Below are 10,914 nucleotides of genomic sequence, written 5' to 3'. Positions count from 1 at the left end.
CCGGATAGTGTGTCCAACCAAAATTCAGCTTGCTCGGCATCGTCGCTATCCGTAGCCTTAAATTCAGTAGCCCCATGTTTTTGGATTCTGTCAACTGGGGGCTTATTTGACCTTATTTGGTCAGTTACCGGAGGTATTGTAGGTGCGGGGGTGGTATTAGTTGGGAATGGAGGTTGTGGGACAGCCGTATTAGTTCGAATGTATTGGTTGAACCAATCATTCATCACGCTATAGAAAGCTTGTCTAGCTTCATCATTCGGGTTACTAGCATTAGGTTGAGAGTCCGCCGGCGCTGTCCCTTGTGCGGGAGCAGGCGCTACACTCTCAAGATCATCAGCTACCTCTCGGTCGGGATCGGGATCCATTACTATAAATAAACACATTTACAATTGTCAGAAATCACCACACTATCAAGTAATCACATAAAATGGCATGTATAGCTAGACCCAACGCATTACGGTAGTCCTAGAATCGACTAAACCGTAGCTCTGATACCAATCAAATGTAACACCCCGAACCCGAGACCGACACCGGAGTCGAACACGAGGTGTTAACAGACTTTAAACCCCTTACAAAAAAATTTCCCAGACACTTCCAATCTGCGTACTAGTTGCTTTAAAAATCATATCTTGAGTTTCACAACTCGAAAATCAGTTTCGTGATTTTTCCCTGAAACTAGACTCATATGTCCATCTACATATTTTTTTATAGAATTTTTGGTCGGGCCAATTAGTACAGTTTATTAGTCAAAGTCTCCCATGTTACAGGGATCGACTACACTGACCTTTGCGCATTACGACCTGGATATCTCCCTGCACAGAGCTTCAATACTGATGCCGTTTGTTTCTATAGAAACTAGACTCAGAGAGGAATCTATACATATATGGTATGACTCCTAATTATCTCTGGTTAATTTATAATGAATTTCCAAAGTCGGAACAGGGAATCCAGAAACCGTTCTGGCCCTGTCTCACGAGAACCTGAATATCTCTTAACATACTGTCCGTATGATTGTTTCGTTACTTTCCTATGAAAGTAGATTCATCAAGGTTTGTTTACATAATTTATTCACTATTTAGTTCCATTCCTACTATTTTTAGTGATTTTCCAAATCTACATCACTGCTGCTGTCAGCATCTGCCTTTAAGGTAGACTTTACCTATTTCATGGTTTCCACGATTCAACTAGCCCTTTTTGCATAAATAGCACAATTTATGAAAGTGATTAACCATCCCCGTGGCCAATCCTTGTCAAGCATATCCGCACCAAATGATTATAACATTATACTCAAACACATATAAGCCATTTTCGCATGGCTATCCAAAATTTATACAAGTCCAAAGGGTCCACGACCCACAACAAACGGGTAGTCCTATACATGCCATTTCGAAGTTCAACCAAAATTGTACCAAAAGGGGGCTTTGATAGTGTGGGCGACTTTGACCTCAAGATCCCGAGTCCGATAGCTGGAGAACCAAATCTATAAAACAGAGGAGCAATGAAACGGAGTAAGCAATTTATGCTTAGTAAGTTTTGAGGAAGGAATTCCAGCACAACAAAAGTATAGCATTCATATAGCTAAACGGATAATTTCATATGCAAAAATTTACGATATCGTACTTGCTTCACATTATCAACCCTTATGTACATACACAAAAGATCAACTCAGCCAAAGGCCGGTAGCTCGTTTATCAACTGAGCGAATACTTATTTGTAAGGACTCAACTAAATTCAAGCACATACGAAACATACCTCAATGTTGGGATGTTTCGAGAGTATTAACTGGAATTTTACAGCAAGTTCATTCATTCCCAAATCACGTACCTTCGGAATTTAACCGGATATAGCTCCTCGTTCAAATGCCTTCGGGACATAGCCCGGTTATAGTAATTCGCACAAATGCCTTCGGGACTTAACCCGGATTTAGTAACTCGCACAAATGCCTTCGGGCTTAGCCCGGAATTAGTATCTCGCACAAATGCCTTCGGGCTTAGCCCGGAATTAGTATCTCGCACAAATGCCTTCGGATCTTAGTCCGGATATTGTCACTTAGCACAAGCCTTCGGGACTTAGCCCGGACATCATTCAAATAACCATGCACATTTAACAATAAATCATGGCCCATTCGTATTTCATTTTTGTTAGCAAAACTCAAACACAAGACATTTATCATTCTTGCAAATTCGGCTCAATAGCCACACAAAGAGCATGATTTTAATTTGCTTAAAACATGATCTAATCACATCATAATTTAAGCTCTTTTACTCAAGAACTTACCTCGGGTGTTGTCGAACGATTCCGATAGCTATTCGACCACTTTTTCCTTCCCTTTATCGGATTTAGTTCCCCTTTGCTCTTGAGCTTAATTAAACAAATAAATTGATTTAATCATCTGAGCATCGAAAAGAGGAACACAAGGCACTTAGCCCATATTTATACATTAGACATTAAAGTCACATATGTACGGAATCATAAATCAAACTCAACATTTTAGCTAATTTTTCCCCCTTGGCCGAATATGCATGTCTATTTTGGGGCCGATTTCAACACTTAATACATTCTACAAGTATGGTCACTTGTATTGACTAAACACCCTTTTGTTTCAAGTTCAAAACTTGGCTAATACACACATATACACACTAGTAAAGCATCCTCTCCCTTTCCATCAATTTAACACATGCATTGCTCATTAACATGCAAAAGTTATATTCGGCCTTAGCACACAACTTGCTAGCCGATTCTTCTCCATTTAACAACCAATGCACATATGTGCTCACTCAAAAATGCTAAAAAGGAGGTTCAAGAATCATCAAGCCACCATCACATGCGTCATTAACAAGCTTCATATTTAGCATGCAATGGCATTAACACAAACTCCTCCTAGGCTGAATCTTAACTCATCCTCATGCCTCATCACCACAACATCAAACATCAACCAAGAATGATGCATCCATGGCCGAGTGTCATTTCCATCACATAGCAAGATTTAGACCATGGGCTAGGTAGAACTCAAGCTAACAACTAAAACATGCATGCATCTCATGGAACATCATCAAACATACCTTAGCCTAGCTACATGCATGGCCGAACCTCTTCAACCTTTCTTCTTCCTTCCTCCTTAAAATTTTTGGCCAAGGATGAACCAAAGGATGAGCATTTTTTTTCTTTGTTTTTTTCTTTCTAGTTTCGGCTAAATGAAGATGAGAAAGGATGAACAAAAATTTTCTCCTTTCTTTTCTTTAGCTCACGGCAATGGGGGGGGGAAACAACTACACACATTTTTTTTGTATTCATCATACTCCTTTTCATTATTTTATGCCCATGCCCCTTATTTTATTTTTTTCCTACATACCTCACTAGGCCAACATGTTCCCAACATGTTTCCACCCATAGCATGGCCAACCACTAGCTCAAATTTTGGGTAATTTGACATGCAAACCCATCATTTTCACAACATGCATTAATAGACCATTTTAAATTAGCCTATCATATTTTCACCATGTCTCATATCAATCCCTATTTAATAATTTCTTATGCAATTGGCAAAATTGGAGAATGAAACTTCCACATACTCATGTACACACATAATAAGCATAGAATATGGAAATCAATTATTTTTATGACTCGGTTTTGTGGTCCCGAAACCACTTCCCGACTAGGGTCAATTTTGGGCTGTCACAAAACTAAAGAAAAATCAACATATGGGTTACAATAAGAGCTTGACTACTACTAGATTCTCATAAAAATCAATAGAAATAACATGAACTCCTACCTTATTTAACCTCCAAGATAGCCGAATGCCCTAGACAAATTCCTTCCTCTTTCCCCTTTTGTTTCGGCTTTGCAAGAAGGTAAGGAAGATGAACACACTCTTTCTTCTTTTTTCTTTGTCTAGCTACGGCAAATGGAGGGGGGGGAGATGGATGAGACAACTTTGTTTTCATCACCCCTCCCTTTTCATTACTTAATTACTAACCCTTTTATTTATTCTTTCTAACATAACACACTAAGCCAACATGTTCCCAACATGTTTCCACCCATAGCATGGCCGGCCACTAGCTCACATTTTGGGTAATTTGACATGCAAACCCATCATTTTCATAACATGCATTAATAGGCCACTTCACATTTGCCTAACACATTTCTAAATTTTCTCACATAAGTCCTATTTAATAAAATTCACTTACAATTTACAAAATTCAAGCATGAAATTTTCACACATGCATATATACATATAATAAGCATCAAATATGATGGCTAATTATTAGTATGATTCGGTTTTGTGGTCCCGAAACCACTTCCCGACTAGGGTCAATTTTGGGCTGTCACAAGAAGCATTGGAACGAGGACGGAAGTCCCTTGATTTGTTCGATGTGGACTGAAATGACTTGCCCATAGTCCTTTCTTTGAATCCCTAGCCTCAGACTCGACCTTTCTCTTTTCTTTCGTCAGTTCATCGGCCTTACAAGCTCTCTCAACAAGTATAACAGACTCTTTCAGCTCAAGTATTCCAACAAACAACTGAATATCTTCGTTTAATCCGTCCTCAAACCTTTCGTACATAATGGCTTCGGTCGACACACACTCCTGAGTGTATTTGATGAGTCTCACAAACTCGCGCTCGTATTCAGTTACGGTCATCCTACCTTGCTTCAACTTAAGAAACTCTTTTTTTCTGATCCACAAATCTCTAACTGATATGCTTTGTCCGAAATCCTCTTGGAAAAATTTCCATGTTACTCTCTCCTTTAGTACTACTGAGATAAGTGTCTTCCACCAGCGGTAAGCCAAATCTCTAAGTAGTGATACAACACATTTCGTTCATTCTTCTAGTGTGTAATGACAATTCCTCAAAAACTCGGATGGTATTTTCGAGCCAAAACTTAGCTCGTTTCGGATCATCATCGATGTTAGCTCAGAACTCTTCAACTCCTTGCTTTCGAATTTTATCCATCGAAGGTCTATTCAGTCTCATAAAATCTATACCACGGGGTGCCACTAGGATAGGCTGGGGAATAGGTGGAGGTGGTGGGGGTTGAGCATTCGGGTTTGTCTGAACGAACTCTATGTACCAAGCATCCATCATGTGAAGAAAGGCTTCTCAAGCCCCTTCTCCTCCTCCCTGACTAATTGTGGGAGGTCTACTCTCTTGCGGCACTGTCCCTTCAGTGGGAGTAGGCACGTTACTTTCTACATTTTTAGCTTCAGCTCGATTGGGATCCATTACTATATAAAAACACAATTAAAAAGGTTAGGAGTCGTCACACTATCACAACGTATTTATGGCATGTAGAGCTAGGCTTGTACACATGCTATGTTAGTCTAAGAATCGACTAAACCGTAGCTCTGATACCACTAAATATAACACCCTTTACTCGTGCCCGACACTGAAATAGGATACGAGGCATTACCAGACTTAAACGTAACCAAACATATAAAACCGACCCAAAAAATATGGCCCAAATTGAAACCATTCGTTAACAAGCATTCTATTCCTTACCCACGAGGCCCAAAACATACGTTGGTGGTGGTTCAGAGCTAAACCGAGAACTTTTAGAACTTTTACAACACTTCAAAAATTTTTCACATTATAAAGGACCACACCCGTGTGGTTGGGCCGTGTGGATTTCACACACCTATGTGGCTTTGAACACGCCCATGTCCTCAGCCCATGTAACTCTCTGATTGTTACGTCATGCACAAAATGTGGTCACACGGCCAAGGCACACGCCCATGTCCTTAGACCGTGAGGCGAATTAAATTCCAAAATCAGATGCAGAATTCACACGGCTTGGGCACATGTCCATGTGCTGAGGCCGTGTCTCTCACACGGCCGAGACACACGGCCATGTTTTTGCCTCTGTGTTTACTATTGAACATTCTGTTTTGCATTAATTAGGGTACAGGGGAAACATGGCTTGATCATATGCCCATGGGCAAGCCGTGTGCCACACACGATCTAGACATAAGCTCGTGTGGGCCAGTTTAAGGCTATTTTCCAAGCCAAATGCCACCCTTATTTGTTTAAGCACATATATATACAAATAAACAACATTTCTTAGACTTGCATGCATGCATTTTCACACCATCTTATACACACACATGACATTCATCAACATTCAATCATCAATAACCATAGGCCATATCATAATGGAATTGGCACATACATAGATGAATAGGTTTACAACCCAATAATCATTATGAGTCATATCTCATGGCCATACACAAAATGAATCAACTATCACTATAAGCCAACACATTTGGCTAGACCAATATGACATATAACAAAAAGACTAGGTCCCTATACATGCCATACTCAAAATGTTGAGATTTACTATACCCAAATAATCCAATCGATAGTGTGAATGTGCCTCCGACGTACTTTGATCCCCGAGCTTGCTTGACAATACTATAAGAAAATGGAAAAGAGAGAAGGTAAGCATAAAGCTTAGTAAGCTTCCATGTAATTAATAAGAAACAAGAATATGTGTTTCCATACACATACATAACATAGCTTGACTCATCTCATTCTCAATAATCATTGTAGTCATACCCTACCTCATTCAACTTACATAATATTCAATAAAACTTAATGTCATAATTTCTTTATTCTCTTCTTACCGAAGTTTTATCATTTCGTAATCTCAATACTACGAGCTTGTCATACATACCTGTACCCCTTCAACATGATCATACCTCATCATTTCTCTGGCACTTCCTCGGACTGTCCGTTGAACCATTTGGAATACTAACAGATACTCGGGAAACCCCGTTCACATAATAAGATGCCAAGGCCATATCCTAGATATGGTCTTATATGGGATCACCACTTGATGCCAATGCCATGTCCCAAACATGGTCTTACAAGGGGTCTCATATGTCGATGCCAATGCCATGTCCCAAACATGGTCTTATATGGGATCTTATATCAACACCATTTCCTAAATATGGTCTTACATGATAACACATACAGATGCCAATGCCATATCCCGGATATGGTCTTATGCGAGATCTCATCAATCCAAATGTCGTGATATTTGTACCTTAAGTATTCCTAAAGTTTAACTGGCTATCATCACCTTAATTCTTTATCGGACAATATCAATAATATTCACAAAGAAAAATATACAATTCATGCAATATTAAATGTTAAATACATAATAGGATGCTATACCAATTACACACAAACTTACCTCGGTACAAAATATGGACAACTAATTCGATTTAGTCCAAGAACTTGCTCTTTTCCTAGTCTAGGCTCGGACTCTATTTTTCTTGATCAATAATTTCACTTGTTTAATTACCACATTATTCAAAACAGCCCATAAACCATATTTTGGTAAAATTATAATTTTACCCCTAAACTTTCACATATTTACAATTTAGCCCCTAGGCTCGTAAAATGAAATGCAGCCAATTTCTTTGTTATCCAAGCATAGCTGATTCATATTCCCTCTTATAACATCCCATGTTTTTATCAAATCACATTTTTAATACCTATTTTTACATGTTTTACAAACAAGTCCTTTTTAGGTGTTTTCATAAAAAATCGCTTAGAAAAAGATGTTCACCTATCACCAAACTCCCATATTCCTCCATAAATCATCAAAATACATGCATGAAACAAATTTTTGAACATAAACCCTTGCTCAAAATAATGGTAGAAATAGCTATATTATGCTTCACGGATCGCAAAAACATCAAAAACATCAAAAACTATCACCAAAATGTTTTACATATAGAGGGTTTACTGTGCTAAAAATTTCAAGCTTCCATGGGGTTTTTCTCCTAAAAAATTTCTATGGAAAAAGATGGAGAAGAAGATGACCATTTGATTTTTATTTTATTAGTTTTTGCTTTAGTCATAAAATACCAACCCATACCCAATTTTTGACTTTTTAACTTTTCATTTATTACACTTCATGTACAGCCATACACATATATAATCGCCTAACTACTCATTAAGGACCTCAAATTTTAAGTTCTATAGCTATTTAACACCTTTAGCTAATGAAACACAACTTTCACATTTTACGCGATTTGTTCCTTTTTCACAAATTAAGCATTCAAATGGTAAAATTTCTTAATAAAACTTTTACACAATCATATTATCATGTCGTAGACCTAAAAAGAATATTAAAATAATTTTTATTACCTCAGATTTGTTGTCTCAAAACCACTTTCCGACTAGGCCTAAAAATCGGGATGTTAAACCGAGACTCGGGATGTAAAGCCCTCACATCTAGTCACAATGCATCCATCTCACTCTACCGTTCTCTTATAAGCACGCCTAGACCTTCCTCCTGTATGGTTACATTATTATGAAAGTCAAAATTTTCAGATTATACCTTTCTCCTGAGCTCGTCGTTTTGCTTCAAGAGTTTCTGATGAAATGTTTGCCATTACTCAAGCCTCACATTCTTCAAGACCATTTGATCCTTCATCTACTCTTGGAGAGCTAAAAACTATTGCAACGATGCTTCTTGACTGAAGGAAAATGATAATCCCTGGCTAGGAGGAAGGTTTAAGTCAAATGAGTTCGAAGCTCCTATGTAAGTTACGTTACCCAAATTTTTCAGTCGGCCAACAAACCAACTAGAAAACAACCTCAGTGGGTTGATCACCCAAACCCGAAGCTCCAGCTTGTCCGAATGAAAAGTTAGTAAAGAAATTATCATCTGGGTGAGCCATTTTGGTTTTTCAAACTAAAGTCTACTGATCTGAAGTCTATCCATGCTCGATGCACCAAATTGTTCAATGTTTTTGTTGTATGTGCTCAAGGTGAGGAGAATCAGGTATTTATAAGACATAGTTACTATTCATCGAAGTGACTTCCTAGGTAGGCTCCATGCATACCAACACGTATACTGTCTTAGACTTAACACGTGTTCGCTGGTCCACTAGTTTGACTTCGCACCCTCTACCTGTGAACACCTAAGACATGCGAACTAGGCTTGCAAGCCCTCCTCACGGGCCCCTAATGTACGAGTCGTGGATAGATAGTCCAGGTTATATTCAGATTTCGGGTCGGTAACGGGAAATATCATAACAATACTAATATTGCGTTGTGTATTTTGAGTTTGGAAAGAATTAATGGATAGCTCGTAATGTGATTTCTAATAAGTCTCTATTTGTATCCATAGAAATATTCTAGGAATTTACGTTTTTATTCTATGAATTTGTAAAAAAATAAAAAAAAAATGCAGGTGGGTGACAGCCATAGACGACTTTTTGATGATATTGTTTCCCAAAGTCCATGAAGGAAAGATGCACGCTAAGAACAATTATTGCAAATATGATGATCGATATCTTCAGCTTCTCACATCTTCGTTGTACCTAGCTGCTCTTGTTTCAAGCTGTGCTGCTTCAAAGGTTTGCTCCAAATTAAGCCAAAGCCTACAATTTTTCCTCGCTCGAGCTGCCTTACGCGCTGCTGCTCAGCTCCTCTGGATGCTTTTAATTGGGCGGGTGCTCCTCCGCATTTGTGTTGGCTTTGGCAATGAGGCTTGATTGGATAAAAACACCACTGAAATTCTTCAAAGTTCAGTTCTTCCTTTCTTTATAATTTTTAGATGCATCAACATATTACTGAATTGGTTCTTCAAATGCTCCAGTCACCAATGAAACTAATTTACCAGGCAGTTCCATTGTTCCTATCAGAGATAGCCCCAACCGAACACCGTGGAGCTGTCAATATCCTTTTCCAACTATTTCCAACCATAGGGATGTTCTTTGAAAATCTGGTGAACTATAGCACATCCAATAGGCACCCTTACGGATGGAGAGTGTCTTTGAGGATTGCTGGCCACTGTCCTGTTCATAGGTTCTTTAATCATCACTGAATCACCAGTGAGCCTGGTCGAGCACGGAAAGGAGTCATCAGGACACACGATACTACAAAATATTAGGGGTGTTGAAGATGTTGATTCCGAATTCGAACAGATTGTGATAGCCAGTAAAATTGCTCAGGAAGTGAAGCATCCTTGCAATAAACTCATGAACTGCTGTAGTATGCCCCCTCTGATTATTGGCGTGATGCTTCAATTTTTCCAACAATTTACAGGAATCAATGCCGTCGTGTTTTATGCTCCTGTCTTGCTTCAAACTATTGGATTCAAGAATGATGCTTCGTTTTTGTTCTCAGTGATTACTGGATCTGTAAATGTTTTCGTCTCGGTCTTTGCAGTTGTTAAGTTTCATAGCAGGATACCACTACTCAAAGCCAGTATTCAGATGTTTGTATGCCAGGTATGCGTCAGTTTTAACATATTAGAGATCAAGATTTACAAACAAACTTGTTACCAACTTTATCTGTCAATATCTCCTAGTCTTCCATGTTGGGTTCTAATAGCAAGTTATGTGATGCAGACGGTAATTGGAGCAATTCTTCTTGTTCACTTGCACGCCACTGATTCACTAACAAAAACCCAAGCGTGGTTTGTCGTGTTACTGGTGTGTTTGTTTGTAATGGCCTTTGCCTGGTCATGGGGTCCTCTTGGTTGACTGATACCTAGTGAAACCTTCTCTCTCGAGACAAGAACAGCCGAATTTGCCTTTGCAGTTAGCTCCAACATGCTATTCACCTTCATCATAGCTCAAGCATTGTTCTTGTTACCGGAGGCGAAAGATGTGCCCATTGATGCCATGGTAGACAGGGTCTGGAATAGACGCCCTATTTGGAAAGAGTTCATGATTGATGAGAATTGAAGTAGAAGTAGCTCAAAGCCAACAAATTCAGAGATGACATATGTTGGATTAACTTATGCACAATTTGCTTGATTTGAAACTCAATTGAATTGTTAGACATGGACCAGAGTTTTAAATACTTGAAATATTTCCAATTATATGAAACTTTAGTTGATTAACTAGTACTAGACAATGACATGGATAATATGAATTTCAACTTATCGAGAT

At 38.7% G+C, this 10,914-nt stretch overlaps 1 protein-coding gene and 1 pseudogene across 1 annotated transcript; both read left to right on the top strand.

Annotated features, from left to right (window-relative positions):
* Positions 1-8,733: 8,733 nt before the first annotated feature.
* LOC107900127 (sugar transport protein 8-like) lies at positions 8,734-9,510 on the top strand. Its single transcript, XM_016825832.1, has 2 exons — positions 8,734-8,795; positions 9,207-9,510. Exons 1-2 carry the CDS (start codon positions 8,734-8,736, stop codon positions 9,508-9,510), a joined length of 366 nt encoding a protein of 121 aa, XP_016681321.1.
* Positions 9,215-10,893, top strand: LOC107901773 (sugar transport protein 8-like; annotated as a pseudogene).
* Positions 10,894-10,914: the final 21 nt, after the last annotated feature.

Source organism: Gossypium hirsutum, chromosome A10 (genome assembly GCF_007990345.1).
Source record: "Gossypium hirsutum isolate 1008001.06 chromosome A10, Gossypium_hirsutum_v2.1, whole genome shotgun sequence".
In the NCBI taxonomy this organism is placed as follows: Eukaryota; Viridiplantae; Streptophyta; class Magnoliopsida; order Malvales; family Malvaceae; genus Gossypium; species Gossypium hirsutum.
This window is presented reverse-complemented; position numbering and strand designations above follow the sequence as displayed.